Raw genomic sequence first — 21,031 nt, 5'->3', positions numbered from 1 at the left:
ACATGTCTCCATCCATGCATGTCTTCATCCCTTAGCGAGTTGTGTTGCTTTTGTCTGATTTTGTGTTTGGGTGCCTGCTGTAAAATAGGCATTCAGCAAATGTTTGGTGAATCCTGAAATGAAATATTCTTATTTGAGGCAGATTTGAATCCAATTGAAGAAATTCTTTCCTGGCCAGTATTGGAACTTGTGTAACCATAAGATTCCTTAAAATCAGAAAATAAACATTTAAATTGCATAGTGAATTTTACATTTATTGATTCTTTTAATAATTTAAAGATTAAGTATTTAAGTAACTGATGACATTAACAAACTAAAATTAGTTCTTCTTTTGTTTCGGAAGGATGCTCAAGTGCACAGGAAATCAATACCAGAGCATCTTTCTGATATTAACGGACTAGAAAAGCATGGGACTGTCTCCATTAGCACCTTCTATTAGAGTAACATCTTCCAGGCAGTTATTATTTTTTAATTTTTATTATTATTTTTTTTGCGGTACGTGGGCCTCTCACTGCTGTGGTCTCTCCCGTTGCGGAGCATAGGCTCCAGACGCGCAGGCTCAGTGGCCATGGCTCACGGGCCCAGCCGCTCCACGGCATGTGGGATCCTCCCGGACCGGGGCACGGACCCGTGACCCCTGCATTGGCAGGTGGACTCTCAACCACTGCCCCACCAGGGAAGCCCTCAAGCAGTTATTTGATATGCTTTAATAGGAGACTCTTGGAATCCTAGAATACTCACCCTAAAAAGGTCATTCATTTAGGCCAGCTGACCCAGTTTTATGGCTGATGACCATCAGGCAAAGAGAAGTGATCTCTTTTCCCCTAGACAGTATTTCATATAAGTGACAACAACTTTAGAATCCAAATCAGTTATCTGTGGTCTGGAAATGTATATGAATGAAATTCACAATGTTAAATAGACTGCCTGCTAAAGTCCCCCCTAAAGAAGAACCATAATCCCATTATTTGGAGTAGGACAGACAGGAAAGTCCTTGGAGCATATCCTTAAAGTCAGCCATTTTGAATTCCACTGAACCCAGAAGAAAGTTGCTCAGTAGTTGATGATGTTTATTGAAGTACGTTTGGACTAACCTTTATGGCCCCAAATTGATGAGGATTACTTCCTTACTTCCTTCAAGTAATGCAAGGATTTAAGAAATGTTTCCTTTTTGTTGTCCTCTAACTTGGAAGAAAAATGACAAAAAAGCATTTCAGATGTAAAGCAAGAAGAATGGTTTAATTTAAAAATCATATCCTCAAAAGATAGTGTTTTGTTCTAATCATGCAGCTACACAGCTATGGGGACAGTTTAAGAATCTTTTGCTAAATGATCTAATTATTTAATTGTTTTCAGGATGAAAATATGATCAACTTCATCAAAGGTGGACTCAAAATTAGAACAAGTTACCAAATATATAAGTAAGTTAAAAATTAAGATTTATAAAAAATATTTTAACAGGGTTTGTACCTTTTTGACCACGTTCTTGTGGTTTCTAAGTGATTCTTGTACTATGTACCATTTTGTACTTCAAAGTTCTCAGTCAGTATGACTATGTTTTTTAAAATTTCGTGTTGGTAAAAGTGCACTTGATTTTTGGCTTACTGAGGTGTATTCAATGCCATAGGACAACACGATTTAAGTTTAAATGCAGTTTTAAAAGAAAAATAGCTGTAAAGAAAAGTGCTTACATAATTTCTGATTAGATAATCTTAGTTTCTCTCTCCTAAAAACAATTTATAAATTTAAAATGACAGGTATGTACAGGTATGTCTTTGGTCCAGACTCTAGAACATCACTGCTCCAATGAAGTTCTGCAGTGATTCAGATGTTCAATTAAAGTGGACCATAGTGTCATTCACATCTTCTGTATCCTTACTGATTTTTATCTAGTTGTCCTATCCTTTACTCACAGAGTTAAAAATCTTCAGCTTTGATTCTGGAGTCATCCATTTCTCCCTTTAGTTCTGTCAGTATTTGCTTTGTATATTTAGAACCTCTATTATTGGGCTTATATATATTTTAATTGTTTTATCTTCCTAATGAATTAATCTTTCATCATTATAAAATGTTCCTATGTAACTCCTTATAATATTCTTTGTCTTGAAATCTGTTTTGTCTGATATTAATAAAGCTACTCATGCTTTTTTATAATTAGTATTTGCATGGCATATATTCTTTTACTTTAAACCTATCTTTGTTTTTGTATTTAATTTGCAATTTTTGTAAATATGCTTAATTTGGTCTTGCTTCTTTACTCAGTGTGACAGTTAATATGTTTGCACTTGTGAGTACCATTTTGCTTTTTTCCTTTGCCTTATTTGTCCCCCTCCTTATTTTTCTGCCTTCTTTTGCTTTAAATAAAAAAAAAATATGTATATGTATTCCAGTGGAATCCTTCCATTGTTTTCTTAGCTATAGCCCTCTTTAATTTTTTTAAGTGTTTGCTCTAGTGATTATAATAGCCTTCTTAACTTATCATAGTCAACTTAGAGTTAATTCTGTACCATTGCACAAGTGTAAGAACTTTGCAAAAGTATAGTTTCATTTACCACCTGTTGTCTTTTATACTATTCTTACAATAGTACACGTATGTATATTACACACCCCACAGAGTGGTACCCACCTTTTGCTTTAAACAATTTTATGTCATGGTCTTCACTATTAACCCATATGTTTACCATTTTTGGTGTTCATTCATTCCTGTCTAATTTCAGACTGAAGCATTTCTTTTAAGATTTCTTACAGTATGTGTCTACTTTCATTAATTCTTACTGTTTCATTTACCTGAAAACATCTTTATTATTTATTTATTTATTTTTTTTGCGGTACGCAGGCCTCTCACTGTTGTGGCCTCTCCCGTTGCAGAGCACAGGCTCAGCAGCCATGGCTCACGGGCCCAGCCGCTCCGCGGCATGTGGGATCTTCCCGGACCGGGGCACCAACCCATGTCCCCTGCATTGGCAGGCGGACTCAACCACTGCGCCACCAGGGAAGCCCCATCTTTATTTTTTATTTATTTATTTTTTTGCGGTACACGAGCCTCTCACTGTTGTGGCCTCTCCCGTTGCAGAGCACAGGCTCAGCAGCCATGGCTCACGGGCCTAGCTGCTCTGCGGCATGTGGGATCTTCCTGGACCGGGGCACGAACCCGTGTCCCCTGCATCGGCAGGTGGACACTCAACCACTGCGCCACCAGGGAAGCCCACATCTTTATTTTTGAAGGCTGTTTTTGCTCAGTATAGTATTCTCGAGTTACAAGGTTTTCTTTTTCTTTTCTTCTTTTGCCCCTTTAAAACTGTCAATCCATTGTATTATAACCTCTATTGTTTCTGATCATAAGTCAGCTGTTATTTTAATTATTTTTCCCTTGTCTGTAATTTGTCATTTCTTCTGACTGCTTTGAAGACTTGTATTTTTTATTCTTAGCACATTGACTGATGTGCTCAAGTATGGCTTTGAGAAATGTGTAGCTATTATTTCTTCAAGTATTTTTTTCTGCTCCGTTCTCACTTTTCTCCTTCTGAGACCCCAATTACATGTTAGTCACCTGATTTTGTTCAATAGGTCACTGAGCTGCTGTTCATTAAAAAAAAATGTTTTCTTCAGATTAGACATTATCTCAACATCTGGGCTGTCTTGGGGTCAGTTTCTATTGCCTGCTTTTTCTCCTGACTATATGTCATGTTTTTCTGTTATCAAGTCAATAATTTTTTGATTGTACACTAGATAGTGATACATTGTAGAGACTCTAGGTTCTGTTTTCTTTCTCAGAATAGTGCTGATTCTTGCTCTGGGAAGCATTTGACTTGACTAGACTTAGAGCCCATACTCTTACTCTTTGGTAGTGGGCAGCATCTGAAATCTTGGTTCCACTACTTCTTCTATCTTGTCTCTGCTTTTCTTTGGCGTTTCCCCAGTGCTCACATAGTTCATGAATCAGCCAAGAATTTGAGTGGAGTTCTAACACTGATTTTGGTGTTTCCCTCCTATGTGGTTCTCTCCTATCTGAAAATTCCCCCATTACCTTATAGGTACTCTGGCAAATTTGAACTCTGTGTTCCTTTTGAAGCCAATAAGACTGTGGCTTTCTGTGTAAGTTCTAGGCACCCCACACCAAGTGTACTGGGGAGTACTTCCAGGTGACTAGCCATATAAACTTAAGGTCCCTTCAAGAGTTGTTCTCTTTTTTCAAATTTCAACCCTTCTCCAGTTTCCCATTACTTTTTTTTTCAATTTCCAGTGCCTACCAATATATTTTAAATATGTATTCTGCATTTTGTCCAGAGTTTATAATTGTTATCCGTGGGAGAGTTAATCTAATATAAGCCACCCTGCCATTACTGGAAGCAGAATGAAGATTTAGTATTTTAAGAGATGCTTTTACCCAAAATGATTTCATAAAATTATATTCCATTCAAAATCCTGGAAGGGAGTGGATTTTGGGAACCTGATATATTGTTTTTACTTTTCCTCTTGAAATATTTTTTTGAAGATATAAAAGAATGTTAAAGAGTTGATTGCTTTTTCAGTCATCAAAACTTAAAAACCAAAGGAATTAAAATACTCTTGTAATGGCACAGAAATATATATCAGTGGAGTGGAACATAGGGCTTAGAAACTCGTGTGTGTGTGTGTGTGTGTGTGTGTGTGTGTGTGTGCGCGTGCACACGTGTACGTGCGTGTGCATGCGTGTGTGCGTGCACATTATGCATGCACGTCTGTGTACACACACGTACATATACCAGGGAATTCAAAGCATACTAAAAACCTATATATACATAAATCTCTTTAAAATCAGTGGGAAAGTATGAGTACTTTAATAAATAGTTTTGGGAAAATTGGCTCTTCGTTTTGGAAAAAAGACTATAAAAGATACATTCCGGGGCTTCCCTGGTGGCGCTGTGGTTGAGAGTCCGCCTGCCGATGCAGAGGACACGGGTTTGGGCCCTAAGCAACTATTGCAATAAAATGGACAACCTGGAAGAAATGGACAAATTTTTAGAAAGGTATAACCTTCCAAGACTGAACCAGGAAGAAATAGAAAATATGAACAGACCAGTCACAAATAATGAAATTGAAACTGTGATTAAAAATCTTCCAACAAACAAAAGTCCAGGACCAGATGGCTTCATAGGTGAATTCTATCAAACATTTAGAGAAGAGCTAACACCCACCCTTCTCAAACTCTTCCAAAAAATTACAGAGGAAGGAACACTCCCAAACTCATTCTATGAGGTCACCATCACCCTGATACCAAAACCAACCAAAGATACTACAAAAAAAGAAAATTACAGACCAATATCACTGATGAATATAGATGCAAAAATCCTCAGCAGAATACTAGCAAACTGCTCCTTCAGTAAGTCCGAAAGAGAAAAACAAATATCATATATTAACGCATATATGTGGAACCTAGAAAAATGGTACAGTTGAACCAGTTTGCAGGGCAGAAATTGAGACACAGATGTAGAGAACACACGTATGGACACCAAGGGGGTAAAGCGGCGGGGGGTTGGGGGGGGTGGTGTGATGAATTGGGCAATTGGGACTGACATGTATACACTGATGTGTATAAAATTGATGACTAAGAAGAACCTGCTGTATAAAAAAATAAAATAAAATTCAAAAAATAAGTGATACATTCCATATAGATTTAATATTAAAATACTTTTGGAAGAGTACAAGCAAAAACATAGGAAAGTCTTTTTATAGTCCTAAAGTACAAAGGCCTTTAAACTTTTGATTTATTTAAAAATTTTTCACTTTGAAATGATTCCAGAATTTTTACAAAGAATTTTCATATATTCTTCCAATATACAAATGTTAACATCTTATAGAACCACAGTATAATTATTAAAACCAGGAAACAAACATTGATATAATATTATTAACTACTTCATTGACTTTACTCAAATTTTTATGATTGTCCCACCAGTGTCCTTATTCTAGTCCAGGATTCACTCCAGGATCCTGGATGTCACATTTAGTTGTTACATCTCCTTAGTCAGTTTTAATCTGGAAGAGTCCCTCAGTCTTTCTTTGTCTTTCAGGACCTTGACATTTTTGAAGAATACTGGGCAGATAATTTTTAGACCATTGCTCAAGGTGGACTTATCTAATGTTGCTTAATGATTAAATTCAGATTTTTCTATGGCAAGAATACTATAGAAGTGATGTGGTGTCCTTCTCAGTGTGTCATATCTGTAGATATATGATGTCAATTTCAGAAGCCTTTTAAAGTGTGACATAAAATCAGAAACCATAGAAGACTAACTTGACCAAATAAACATTTAAATTTTCATCATGGCAAAAATATCCTGTAATAAAAAATACAAATAGAAATGTGATATAAATGACTCAGGGCAAATGACAATGTGAGAAACTCATAGGTTGGTGGGGGTCTAAACTGATAAGAGTTTTTATGAAGGATGTTCTGGCAGTATATACCAAAATTAAGAATATGCATCACCTTCGATCTCAGAAGTTCTTTTTCTAAGAATGTATCCTATGAACAGTTAGGATGGTATAAATATAGTTATAGTACTTGATATAGGAAAGTACTTGATGAAGGTATAAGAACACTCTTAGCAGCATTGTTTGTAATATGGAATATTTTGAAACAACTTGAAAATTTAAGAATAGGAATTTGGTTAAATAAATTATTCCATAGAATGGAATAATATGCACTTGTTAAAGAATAAGATAGCTTTCATGCATTTTCGTGGAAAATTGTCAGTATAATCTATTGAGGAGTATATACTATGTGATCCCATTTGTGTTTTCTAAAGATTGCATTCTTAGTAGAGCATAAAAACAACTAGAAAATTATGTACCAGGCTGTTAACAGTGACCGTCTCTCTGTGGGATGATTGTGTAGGGACACTTAGGGTTTCTCCATATTATTTGAGCATTTTGTAATAATCATCTATTATCAGCAAATAGAACATTTACACAGAAAATAACTCTGAACATAATATGCATATCCTGCCATCCTGTTGATATTTTGACATTTGAATTTTTGTGCATGTATATAAGCATATATAATTATCTTTTTATACAGTGAAATTATATGCTTTGTGTCATTTTGAAATTTCCTTTTTCACTTCGTGTCAGAAAATTTTAGGTCATTAAGTATTTTTAATTCATCATGGCTTTCCACTATTCCACTGAAATAGTATTCCACTATTTGGATATACTACATGTGTATGTATAAATGTATGCATGCATGCGACTGTCTTCGTAACCAATTTCCGGTTGTTGCCTGTTTAGTTTGTTTATAAATTTTTATTATAGGTAGTAATACAGTATCTTTCCTTATAGGTCTAGTTTTGTGTGTATCCATGCTATTTCCTTAGAATAAAATTAGATTTGTTGGTTCAAAGGTATGCATGTGTGTAAGATTTCTGATATATATTGCATTGGCAATATATATATATTGATATATATTGGATTGGCAAACTTTTTCTAAAAATACCAGACAGTAAGTGTTCAGGCTTGTGGGACGTAAGATCTCTGTCCCAACTACTCAACTCTATGACCGCAAGGTGTAAGCAGCCATAGACTATAAGTAAATGGGTGTGGCTATGTTCCAATAGGTTGCCAACCTCTTTACTATAACTACCATTTTACCAGAAATAAATGAATGTGTCTATTTGTTCTTACCTTTGCCAGCACTGGTTTTCCATTTAAAAAATTAAAATAATGGTTTTTATCACAAAAGTGGCATATATATTTTGGAAAATAGGAAAACGTGGATGAGCAAATATTAAAATACACACACACCCCATATACTTATCACCCAGTGATTATGGCTGTTAACACCTTAGTATATATTCTTTCAGAATATTTTCTACATGTATCTAAAGATATATCTTTTTTTAAATGAAAATGAGATCACACTGTATGTACTATTTTTTAACCTGCTTTTTTCAGTTAATGATCTTTTTCGTGTCAACAAGTCTTCATTTCATATAATACTCAATCCATCTTCAAATTTTGCCTGTTGGCCCCAAATCTCTTTTACTGCTGGAATGTCAGCACCAGGATCCAATCCAAGACTGTCTTGAGCATCCAGTGTTTATGTTCATTAAATACATCTTATTCTAGAAGAGTCTTTATATTCATGAGAGTTGTTGAAAAGCCCAACCCATTTGTCCTGCAGGATATGCACAGATTTGTTTGGTGGCTTCCTTGAGTTTTCATTTAGCTTGTTCCTTGTCATAGTCAGCTCAGGCTGCCATAACAAAATATCATACACTGGATGGCATAAGCAACAGAAATTTATTTCTTCACAGTTCTGGAGGATGGAAGTCTAAGATCTGTATCAGCATGATCAGGTTCTGGTGAGGGCTCTCTTCTTGGCTTGCAGACAGCCACCTTCTCACTGTGTCCTCACATGGCAATGAGAGACCTTCCTCTTATAAGTCCACCAAGCTTATCAGAGGAGGACCCCACCCTTATGACCTCATTTATCCTTAATTACTTCCTAAAATCTCTGTCTTCAAATACAGTCACACTGGACGGGAGGGGGATTAGAGCTTCAACATATGAATTTGGGGGAAATATAGTTCAGTCCGTAGCATTCCTGTAGCCCCTTATATTTCCTGTAAGCTAGATTCAGGTTAGATGCATTTGGCTAGAATACATCATAAGTGAAATTGCACGATTTATAAGTGCATCACACCAGGTGATACATTATATCAGGCTATTTCTTACTACCTTTAAAAAATATATCTGTCAGTTTGATAAGCAATTTCTGGTTATTGCCAATTTTTACATCTTTGTCATTGTTTTCATCTGCATTTCTCTGATTAAGTATTTGCCTTTCGAAGATGTGAAGGGAAAGAGAAAAATGCATAGAAAATTAATTAAAGTGAGAAATCAGAAAGATTGGCTTGGATGGAAGAGGGAAAAATAAGAGGACAGTTGCAGGCAATTGTGATTGAGCTTGCTTTCCTCTTTCAATCTTTCCTAGTTGTGAATTTTATTTTGGTCTATTTGAGACCATGGTGATCATGCTGAAATTCAAGTCTTTTTGTCTGTAGCATCTCAGTTACTCAGTGGAAGGTAGGTTGCTGAAGTGTGCACAACAGCTGAGAGACTGAGCATTCCTAGGAAGTCTCCTCTAACACATTGCTGGGAAACTGTGAGATCACAGTCCTGCGGTCCTATGGCTCCTGAGTCATGCTTGCTGATATTTGAACCCTCTTTTGCTTTAAGCCCAGAAAGATTGGTCCTGATAAACAGTGTAGAAACGAGTGTGTCATTTTTCCTTAATGATGATTACCCAGTAGAGGGGTGGGATAGGGAGGGTGGGAGGGAGGCTCAAGAGGGAGGGGATATGGGGATATATGTATGCATATGGCTGACTCACTTTGTTGTACAACAGAAACTAGCACAGCATTGTGAAGCAATTATACTCCAATAAAGATGTATTAAAAAATAAAATAAAATATTGGCAAACTAAAAAAAGAAAAAAAGAGAAAACTCAGCACAGCATCATCCCCTTAAAAATTCTCTAGTATTTTGGCTAATGACATTTATCTTATGGTATGTAAATGCAAAATTTGACTTAAAATTAGTTTTCAGTGTCATAGTAAACTTACAGTGTAACTGTTTTCTTCAATCCAGAGAATGTCTTTCTATCCTGCACGTAATTCAGAAGAACAAAATTGAGCAGCGGTTCTTCTATGAGTTTGAAGGTGGCGTCAAGCTTGGAATAGGGGCCTTTAATTTGGTAAGTGATCAGAAAGCAACCAGAATCTTTTGTACAAGAACCTTAGGTTTTCAGTGCCTCTGCTACTGCATTTGAACCTCACCCTGAACCACTACCTGGGTTTGGTTGGCAAGTGGCTACAGTGGGATCAGTTTTCTTGTGCTGTGAACCAGTGGGGGCTTTGGCCAGAATGTGCTGTAAAGTTCTGTACATGCTCAGAATAGTTTTCGATTGTATAATAAGGGAAGCATGCAGCTCTCTGAATGGACTAGTAACATTTTTTGGTAATAAAGAGCTTGAAATTCAGTTCTATTTCTACATCAGAAATATTATTGCTATAGCAATGGTGGCTCTGAAATTGAAAATAGGTGAGGGAACAATATAGTTTGAGGGATGATGAAGCTCTGGGGTAGATGAAGGGTTTGAGTAGATATCTGTCCAATTGCTATATTATTTAGATATTTTGATATTTTATTAAGATTTGACTGGAATTGGTGAGAAAATTAAGTGGTAAAGGGAATCCCACACATGTGTATACACTACCGTGGCTGCTTTGTTCATGAGCCAATTGGTTGATGACGGAGGTGGCTGAGGAGAGAGGCTGGTTAGTGTCCACAAAATGAATCACCCTATCGACTTGATTATTAAAATCTTCCTCTGCTGAGGTCAGCCTTTGGTGAACATTCACATGGGACACAAATAACTTCACATTTTTTGCCCATTCCGAGAGGTCTGTCTGTATACCTCTTTCCCAGAGCTCCTTGTCATCAATTTTCCAATCATGTTCTTTCTAAAGCCCTGACCATCCAACCAAACCATTGGCAACCACCCATGAATCAGTAAATAATTGCATATATGGCCATTTCTCCTTCCAAGCAAAGTGAACAAAGAGGGCACTGCTCAAAGTTCTGCCCTGAGAGGACTTCCCTTTATCCTACTCTTTAGGGATGTCCCAGAGAGGGGCTGTAGTGCTGTAGGTGTCTACTTCTGGGTCATGCCTGCATATATGAAGAATACAACAGACTTTTGCTTTTGGAAAAGGATGCTAAAAGAAACACTTTGGAGGTGGACACTGGGGGTTATCTTCTCATCACTTTATCAACCCACATGAAAGGAGCAAGTGTTCTTTAGAGCATTCTGAAAAAGCCAGGTTTTTTGTTTTGTTTTGTTTTTAACTTTTTAGGTGTATTGTCTTAACTAAATGAAATTAAGTCACAAGTAATGATTATACTAGGTGCAGTATGTGGTTATTGAGACGTGTCCAGTGGTTTAAATTTGGTTCTAATTTTTCATATTACTGAATCATTAAAACTTTAAGTTGGTTAGAGTTTAACATTTATCTACAGTTAGATGTACTAACACTAAGTACACTTGTATTTTTTTTCTTACAGATGCTGTCCCTTTTACCAGCACGGATTATCAGACTACTAGAATTTATAGGATTTTCTGGAAATAGGGTACAAAATTAATTTTTTCTTAATTTTGACAAGGAAAATAAAAGTTATTTATTGAATATGAGGGAAATACAACATGTCCTCATAACTAGCAATTTGTTTTCAGAACAATAAAGAGGCATTGGGTCTTGATTATATTTTTCAGGAGTTAGAGATGGTTTTTCTATTGAAAGTTAAAAATTTTCATCTTTGTTATTTAAATTCTGGGATTAAAATTTATGTTTTACTAATATTGCTGCTTGCTGGATCTTTAGTACTCATGTGAAGTTAAAATATGCTTCCCTAACATTTTTGCAACCCCAGAGTTTCCTGAAAAACCAAGAAGTTAGGCTAGATTTCCCTGTCTAACATTTTATGATTCGTATGGATCAAGCGTAGTTGCAGTGTTTTGGTTTTCCTTGTTTTTACACGTTTCACTATAAAACTAAGCAAGGAAATTTGTTTTCCATGAGTTTTGTTTGTTATAGTTCTGTGTGGTTGTTTTTGTAGTGTATAACATTTATTAATCATAACACTCAATATGCTATTACCAGAGTTGCTTTATTGCAAAAGTTGTCCCTGTTAGTCCAGAGAGCAGGTTTTGAGAAATAGATGAGAACAGGTACAAGAAGCTGTAATTTTTTTCCCTACTTATTCCACTGTCCAGGTTCTCCATAAGTATTATATATTTATGGTGCTCCCTTCCTGATATGGTCTATCTATTCAGACTCTGTATTTCATCGTTACCCTTCCCCTCTACTATTCATCGTCCGCCTTATTTCTTTAGTAGCTCTAACTTGCCCCTTGAATAAAGTCCAAACTATAGCATGGATTCAAGGGCCCTAGGATCTGATTCTAGCCAATGCTTCTAGCCTACTACCCATCCTTTTTGCTTCCCCAGTGTTCCTGCTAAACTGGGCAAATGGTTGTTCACCAGATAGACCCTGTGCTTTTCTGTTTCCATGCTTCTGCTGGTGTCTGTTTTGGATGTCCTCCCCAACTGGCATCCTCCCAAATAATGTCTCTTGAGAGCCTCTCCATCCATTAGGATTGAGATAAATGTCACCTATTCCACAAAGCTTTCCCTTATCTTCTCCCAACAAAGCTCAAGTATTCCTAACTTTCATAGTCATTTACTTATCTTTCTTATGGCCCTTGCCGTATTCCAATAAAATTATGTGTTCATGTACTACCTTCGCTATTTGATGGAAAGATCTTTGAAGACATGGAACTGTATATATTCATACCCACCATAGCATTTTGTACTTAGATCCTCAATATGTTTTAATAAATTAATATTTATATAAGAGAAATACAGCATTTTCTATGAAATGAGCTCTACCTTTTTCTCTCCCTAAGATCACATGATATAAGAATTTGGGAGATTGTCTTATGCCAGTTTAAAATGTAAAATTTGCTTCTAGTTAGATACTACTGCTATTCTAAGCTCTTGAAAAATAAAGCCCACCTTCATGGACGGTGGGGATCCGTGAGCTAGCCTTTTAAAGTCTCTGAATATGATGTTTCAATCATGCTCTTCTCATTCTAAAATGCCTCTAATTCCCATAGGAGTTGGGCATCCTGCAGTTACGGGAAGGTGCCTTAGGAAGAAGCATGAGGTCTCCACTATGCTGCTTAACTATACTAGCTTTTCATACTTATCTCTCCCTGATACTTGGTAAGGACTGGATTATATTTCACATCATTGAAAGTTGATTATCTTTCATCTGAGTAAGTAAAAATTTAGAAAAATCAGTAAGAGGTCGTAGTCTGTATTTACCTTTTTTTTGAGCAGAAGTGAAAAATTGTGACATTTCTCATAGTAACATTTGGCAGAGGGGGTGGAGGGTTTCTTTCATCAAATTCGTTTTAATCTGTTCTCAGCTAAAAAATTCTATAAAGCTTGTTTAAGGTGATCTATTTTTAGCATATTACATTTCTTTTTTTACCAGAAAATTAAAGTTGTGGTTAAAATAAGTTCAATATTGCTATTAAAACCAGAAATTTCAATTAGGAACTGAAGGCAACCACCTCTGCTCCTAAGAATTTGCCCTAGAGCTTTCTTAAACTAAAGTCATAGATGAGACTTGTCTTCTTTTATTTCCCAAATATTAAAATGACAAATTAACAGTTTTCATGTTTTCCATGAATAGGTCTTTGCTATATTTTAATGAAATTTGGAGAAATAGTTATAAATGTCGACCACATTTCTTGAAGACTGAGGCTTTTCCTGTTAAATTTCTAGGTACAGGAGAAGTGAATGTTGTGGAAGCAGAGAGTCTCCTTGAACCCTACCTCCAGCAGTTTCCAAATGTACGCTTAGAATTTCAAGTGTCTTTTTCAACCATAATCAATCAACCAGGGTTTACCATTGACCAGTCTGTTTCTCCCTCCGCAGGGTTCCCTCATGTTGTTTTATCATGGCCGGATAGAGCTGCTGAAAGGAAATGTGGAAGAGGTAACTTATTTGAAGGGGTCATTTGGGGGGCTGTCTATATGGTGGAGTTGCATAGTGCACCCATTCCATATGAGCAAGTCCAGCTATATGCACTAGACAGAAATAAAGGGAAAATACGTAATTAAAAAGCCAAAAGTTAAGTGTGTGGATGTACTCTATGATATATAGTAAATTACTGAATATACTCTACATTTGCACGTAAAGTACCTGAGGCAATTCAGGGTAGGATATAGAAATACAGTTGGGCAGTTTAAGGGGCTTTCAAAGATCTTTGACTACTATCCATCTCGGTATTACATATTGACTTTGGAATCTTGCCCCTGCATAAAGGTCACTCCACTGTACTACATGTGTGCTCCCCATCAAAGGAAATTATTCACTAATTCCCTTGAAGAAGAAGAGGGAATAGCCTTTTATATAAATATACTCATGAACAATTTTCTTCTACACAAATGGGGTCAAACATGTATTTTTCCTTGCTTTGATTTTTTTCTACTTACAATACGTCTTGGATTTCTTTCCAGGTTAGTATTTCTAAATCTTCCTCATTCTTTTTGATGGCTGGGTTTCATTCATTGAGATGGGTATACTGTACTTATTAAAACAGTCCACTATTGACAGACATTTGGCTACTATACATAATGCTGTTGTAAACATTATTATGTGTATATTTCTGTGCAAAAGTGTATTTATATAAGATCGATTCTGATAAATGAGGATTTCTAGGTCAAAGATGTTTGCATTTTGATAAATTCAGACAAATTGCCCTCCTAACAAGGCTAGTCCATTTAAACTCCTGTAAAGATATGAGAATACTTGTTTTCAGTGCTCTTTGCCAACTCTGGTCATTATTTATCTGTTTTGTTTTTGCCAACGTGATGGCTGAAAAATGATAATCTAATTTTTTAATTTATCTTTTCCAGTGTAAAAATTTCTTCATATGTATATTTGCCACTCATTATCTTTTTCTCTAATTTCCTGTTTATATCTTTAAACAATTTTCCCACTGAGTTGTTTGTCTTTTTTTAAGGATTTTATAAAATTGCTGTATAAGGGTCGATCCTTTGCCCGTTATGCATATAGCGATATCTTCTCCCAGTCTGTCCATTGCCTTTAACTTTGTTTAAGGTATATTTTACCCTCTGGAAGTTCTAAATTTATTGTCAAATCTTTTCTTAAAGGACTTCTGCATTTTACGTCTTACTTAAGAAAGGAACTTTGCTACTCCCACATTATAAAGTTCCATGGCCCTCTCACAAAGTTAAATAAAGAGGCAAAATTTAACTGTATTGTTGCATGTAAGGAAAGGAATGTGTTGTCGTATTGAGTGGTTTAATGAGTGATGATTTTGCTCTTTTTGTACAAAGTGTTTTATGTATTTTTCCATTAGGTTATTATCTCCTTGTCTAATATCTGGATGATCAGCTTTATGCAATTGACTTATAGGCACAAGAGATATTTCGAAAATGCATTTCAGTTCAAGAAGAATGGAAACAGTTTCACCATCTCTGTTATTGGGAGCTGATGTGGATTTTTGTATTCCAACAAAACTGGAGGGAGGCATATTACTATTCAGATCTGCTTTGCAAAGAGAGTAAATGGTCCAAGGTAAAGTACAGTTTCATTAATGTCATCTGTTTGCTAATAAGTGTACAGGATGATTTTCATTTAGGACTGTTTGTTCCATCGTATGATATTGACACTGTTTTCTCAACTTAGAGATCCATCAAAGGACGAAGTGGACATTAAGTACCTGCTGTTTATAACCACTGTCCTCAGCACTACGTGCTTTAAAAGCCATCCAAATAGTCTTTTTCAGCAAAGAGGCTTTATCTGTGAAGACGAACTGTACTTATATATAAAAAGTATTAAATATCAAGTATTGATAATTGTTTGTAGACTTTTTGATACCCTGATAACAAGGCTTTTCATAATAATCAAAATTAATTCTTTATCCATTCATCCGTTGATGCACACTTAGGTTGCTTCCATGTCTTGGCTTTTGTAAATAATGCTGCTATTAACGTTATGATGTACATATCTTTTTGAATTAGTGTTTTCATTTTTCTTTGGATATATACCCAGGAATGGAATTGCTGAATCATATGGTAGTTCTGTTTTAATTTTTTGAAGAACCTTCATTCTGTTTTCCATAGTGGCTGTACCAATTTACATTCCCACCAACTGTATACTAGGGTTCCCTTTTCTCCACAATCTCATCAACATTTATTATTTGTTGTCTTTTTGATAATAGCCATTCCAACAGGTGTGGCAAGTTAGGGGAAGGAGATTAAGAGGTACAAACTGCTAGCTATAAAATAAATAAAATACAGGGCTTCCCTGGTGGCGCAGTGGTTGAGAGTCCGCCTGCCGATGCAGGGGACACGGGTTCATGCCCCGGTCCGGGAAGATCCCACATGCCGCAGAGCGGCTGGGCCCGTGAGCCATGGCCGCTGAGGCTGCGCGTCCGGAGCCTGTGCTCTGCAACGGGAGAGGCCACAACAGTGAGAGGCCCACGTACCGCAAAATAAATAAATAAATAAATAAAATACAAAGTTGTAATATACAGAGAATATAGCCAATATTTTATAACAACTTTAAATGGTGTATAATCTATAAAAATATTGAATCACTATGTTGTACACTTGAAACTAATGTAATATTGTAAATCAACTATACTTCAATTAAAAAAAAAGAGTTCTAAAAAAATTCTGATCCATTTGTGAAAAGTTGGGAGGAATGAGATAATCTCTTTTTCATTTTGTCCATTTTCTCATCCATGAACATTACAGTTGTGTGATAGGAAAATGGCCAAAATTAGGTGAAACGTTTTGATCTCATTTGGAACAGGTGATATAAGACTTCATTTCCTTTTTTTTTTTATTTTTTATACCTCTTAAATATTATATCTGGAAGATTTGTAGGTCTTTCCTGATTTGTAAGATAGCAATGTCATGTACCTAGGATGCTCTCTGACTAGCTGCTTTTCTTTTCCTCAAGGCAACATATGTGTTCTTAAAAGCTGCAATTTTGAGTATGCTTCCAGAGGAAGATGTAGTAGCAACTAAAGAGGATGTGGTAACTTTATTTAGGTAAGCAAGACACTATTTCTATGACAAAGATCCTGAATGAATAGAGGAACACACAAAAACTTTCTTTTTCCGTTAGTGCTCTTCCATGCTTCACCTTCGTATTTCTTTAATTTATCTGATTTGATACAGAAACTCTTAAAAAATATATTTAGGGCTTCCCTGGTGGCGCAGTGGTTGAGAGTCTACCTGCCGATGCAGGGTAAAAAAATATATATATATATATATATATTTAACTAAGGGTCAAAATGTCATCCTTTTAGCAAGACTTTGCAGATATGCCAGTGTAATTGGGAATCTTGAGAACACATGTTTTTTTGTTTTGTAATTGGGGCTTTGCTACTGCATTTTGAACACAGTTTCCTAAAATGGTATTGTTAGCTAAAGATGTTTACTGTTATAAATCCAAGGTATTTTGTGATCAGAAAAACTTAAGAATATAACACAATATAATATACCCTTAGTTTTCATTAGTGTGCCAAAGATTCTGAGAAGCTCTGCTGTGAAGTAATCTGTTTAACTTTGTTTAGACCAGTGTCCATGCATCCATCCATCCATCCATCCATCCATCCATCCATTCATCCATTCATCTGTAACCTTTATGTTGAGCACCTACTGTATGAAGACTACTGTGTTAAGTGCTGAATAAACAGGCATGGATCCTGTCCTTGTGCGGTTCATAATCTTGTAGTGGAACTAGACATCAGTGAAATAATCACCCAGTAAATGAAAAATTATAACACATGGCTGATTTTTCTCCTCCTACTTGTCTCACCATTCCTTCTTGGTATCTTTGTAAGCTCATCCTACTTCCATCTATTAAAAGTTGATGCTTTTGATTTCAAAGGTCAGTCTTAGAACCTCAACCTTAGGAAATCTGATTCAAGCCTAATTGAAATCCCTAGTACAGACCTTGTGACTGAGCTCCAGACCCATATATCTAGCTCCCGTTTACCACCTTCGCTTAGATATGTGAAAGCATTTAAAACTCACCACATCCAGTCTTCCCTAGCAAACCTGGTGTTCTTTCCTCTCTCAGTGACTGGGGCTACCAGTTAGCAAGGCAGAAACCTATAACACTTGCATCGCCAACACTACCCACTGTCCCTCCATTCCCCGGTGGGAGGAGAGGTATGGATAAGAGCACAGAGGGAATGATAGTTGAGATGAGGTCTGAAGGTGGCTTGGGAGCTGCTGGGGCAGTGGGGAGTTGTAGTGATAACAGTTTCAGACCAAGGGAATAGCATTTGAGAGGACGCTGTTGCAGGAACAGCATATGAGAGGATGCTCTGGCAGGAAGGAGCACTGCACATTAAAAGAACTAAGACAAAGCTGATATTGGTCAGGATGTGATACTACATTTTATATATAGGTCAAAGGAAAATGAACGTCCAGGATTGCTCAAAATATGTCTCATAGAACACAGAATTCCTTTAAAAAATAAGAGTCTCCAGCCGTACCACCCCGAGTGCGCCAGATCTTGTCTGATTTTGGAAGCTGAGCAGGCTTGGTGCTGGTTCGTACCTGGATGAGAGAGCGCCTGGGACTACCGAGTGCTGTAGGCTTAAAAAAAAAATAAGACAAAATGTGTTTTAGGGACACAGAGCTCATTGGTATCCCAAGTGAGAGTTGGTAAGGTAATAGAACAGAGGTAGAAACCAGACTGGGATTGGCTAAAGAGTGAATAAGATACAAAGAAATGAAGAGAGTTGAGCATAAATAACATCCCTGGATAACTTTGACTATGAAGTGGAAGAGACAGAGAGAGAGTTGGAGGGAGATGTGTTATCAAAGAATATCTTAATGGGAGAGATCTGAGCATTCTCAAAAACCACTGGGAAGGATCCCTTGGAGAAAGAGAAGTTAGACATATAAGCGAGAAATGGGATAAGCGAGAAATGGGATAACTGATATTTGCAAGGCTCTTGAGAATGCAAGAGGAGATAGAATCCAAAGCACTGATGGCAGGACTGGCTTTATCTAGAGGGAGGACCAGATCCTCTATTGTATGGGAGGGAAGAAGTCCAGAACAGGTGCGGAGGCATGCAAGCTTGTGGATGGTAGTGTGAGATGGAGGGCTTCCTCCCTCACAGCTTCTGTTTTTCTTTATGAAGTAGGAGGCAGGGCTGTCTGTTGAGAGTGAAAGAGAAAGGAGTGGGCTGGAGGTGTGAGGAGGATGAAGAATATTGGAAATCATTGCTGTAGAGGGTGGGACAGTGAGGTGATGAGAGAAACACAGGAGGGGGAATGGCAGGCGGTGCCAGGGCTCGTTCAAGGTTGGTGTTGATGAATTTACAGTGATACCAACTTGTTCTCAGTGCAGGTGCAGGGAGGATGGATACTGAGCTTCATCCGGATGAGTGCAACGACTAGGCATTAGCAAGGGAGTATGCAGTAAAGATTGCCTGCCTGGCCGTCTAAGCAGGAGGATGGAGGGACGGGGAAAGAAGGAGACTGCTGAGCTGGGAGAAAGTTGAAAGGCAAGAGGACTGAAAGTCTTAGTAGAACAGCCAAGGTAGAATGAGGAGAGTGGTGTTCAAAGGGTGGTGTGCTTGAATTTGTGCTTTGAGGTCGAAAAGCCACAGGTGATGAAGTGGTCTAAGGTGTGACTGTAGGGGTGGGTGGCTGTGGTGGAAAGGAGGAGGTGACCGCTGGAGATGAGGAAGTTAAGGAACGGAGAAGCCCAACTGCGTCCTTCAAACATAATTGATGACAAACACTTTTTTAAAAATATTTATTTATTTATTTTTGGCTGCGTTGGGTCTTTGTTGCTGCGCACGGACTTTCTCTAGTTGCGGCGAGCGGGGGCTGCTCTTCGTTGCGGTGCGCGGGCTTCTCATTGCAGTGGCATCTCTTGTTGCGGAGCACGAGTTCTAGGCGCACGGGCTTCAGTAGTTGTGGTACGTGGGCTCAGTAGTTGTGGCTCACGGGCTCTAGAGCGCAGGCTCAGTAGTTGTGGCGCACGGGCTTAGTTGCTCCGCGGCATGTGGGATCTTCCTGGACCAGGGCTTGAACCCGTGTCCCCTGCATTAGCAGGCAGATGCTTAACCACTGCGCCACCAGCGAAGCCCAGTGACAAACACTTTTAAGTGGAATACTATAGTGTGTGACCACATTATGAGAAATAATGGCCTGGCTGAACCCTCTGACAAATTTGTCAGAACAAATTTGAAGGTATGACCAGGACTACTTTTTCATGCTTTTAGAGAAGCTCTTTTTAGCAATAGGACCATGTATACTAATAGAATCAACATTAGTGGAAGCCATGTAGATTAATGCCACCTCTTACTGGTAGAATGTATTGCCTCATTTCACACAAACAACAAATGGAATGGAATATTAAGATACATTGGGATCTTTTACATCCACACTTCCTGTACTTCAAAGTAAATTTACTCCGTATCAAAATAATTGCTTTGAAATATGTAACGAATCTTATTTTCGGGAGAAAGCTTGAGGTCTGCTGCATGTGTGATAGCATCTAATTTGTTGGGATAATGAGAGGAGAGTCCCCAAAATGAATGTTCTCTTCATACAGACTCTGTGATCCTTAAATAACAAGGTTTCATGTCCACTGCATGCTTCTGACCCCTTCTCCCAACTCCCACCTCACATTTCCACTGCCTCTTCCACTGATGTTAATTCACAGTAATGATGGGCATTCTGGTTTAAAAGCCATAGCCCTTTGTACGCCTGAAAATAATATAATGTCATATGTCTATTACACCTCAATTTAAAAAATCCATATTCCCAAATTGTGCCCAGAAAGAATGTAACACAAGCTTGTCTTCATACTGGAATGTTTTTTCCTCTTATTGCATCTTTTTCTTTCAGTATAGCTGGATATTTCCCTAAATTTCTTCTTGGCAACGTGTTTGGTGCATTTGCAAAGTTATGTATAAGAAAGTGCCCTAGGAACATGTAGTCTCACCATCCTATTCTCAATTTTATGTGCTTGTGAATTTTATAATTGGAACTTCTTAGAATTTTGAGAGGAAGGTTGTAAACATGGTATATGTTCTTAGTTGATTATTTTCAAAATCACCTATGCTTTGGAAACATTTTCTCAAATTATACGTGAATTGACGGCTATCTTTTGAGCCACATTACTTTACAGATCTGTGTCATACTTGCAGAAAGGAATAGGAGATGTACCAGTATACGCTATTGCCTCTCTCAGAAGTATCCACAATGTAAATACTTTGGACTTTTTCCTGCTTACTTATGGAAATTGCCAATTTTATATCTAGATTTCCTTGACTCTGATAGGCTAAGACACTTGCTAAGTTAACTAGAAAGAAATACGTGTCAATCGGTGGTTCTCAAACTTGCG

The 21,031-nt window shown here is 37.3% G+C and overlaps 1 protein-coding gene across 1 annotated transcript in view; it reads left to right on the top strand.

Moving 5' to 3' along the window:
• The window catches only part of TTC39B (tetratricopeptide repeat domain 39B), a 132,182-nt gene that overhangs the window by 92,456 nt on the left and 18,695 nt on the right, over window positions 1-21,031 (top strand). Inside the window, exons 8-15 of the mRNA XM_024760467.1 lie at window positions 1,357-1,421; window positions 9,634-9,739; window positions 11,110-11,175; window positions 12,721-12,829; window positions 13,397-13,464; window positions 13,550-13,609; window positions 15,056-15,217; window positions 16,610-16,701. Of these exons, the coding sequence (XP_024616235.1) occupies window positions 1,357-1,421; window positions 9,634-9,739; window positions 11,110-11,175; window positions 12,721-12,829; window positions 13,397-13,464; window positions 13,550-13,609; window positions 15,056-15,217; window positions 16,610-16,701 (728 nt within the window). The remainder of the gene's footprint in view (window positions 1-1,356; window positions 1,422-9,633; window positions 9,740-11,109; window positions 11,176-12,720; window positions 12,830-13,396; window positions 13,465-13,549; window positions 13,610-15,055; window positions 15,218-16,609; window positions 16,702-21,031) is intronic.

The sequence above is a fragment of the Neophocaena asiaeorientalis genome, unplaced genomic scaffold (assembly GCF_003031525.2).
Source record: "Neophocaena asiaeorientalis asiaeorientalis breed wild unplaced genomic scaffold, Neophocaena_asiaeorientalis_V1.1 scaffold174, whole genome shotgun sequence".
In the NCBI taxonomy this organism is placed as follows: Eukaryota; Metazoa; Chordata; class Mammalia; order Artiodactyla; family Phocoenidae; genus Neophocaena; species Neophocaena asiaeorientalis.
The sequence above is the reverse complement of the archived record's forward strand: the minus strand, read 5'-3'. Positions and strand labels throughout refer to the sequence as shown.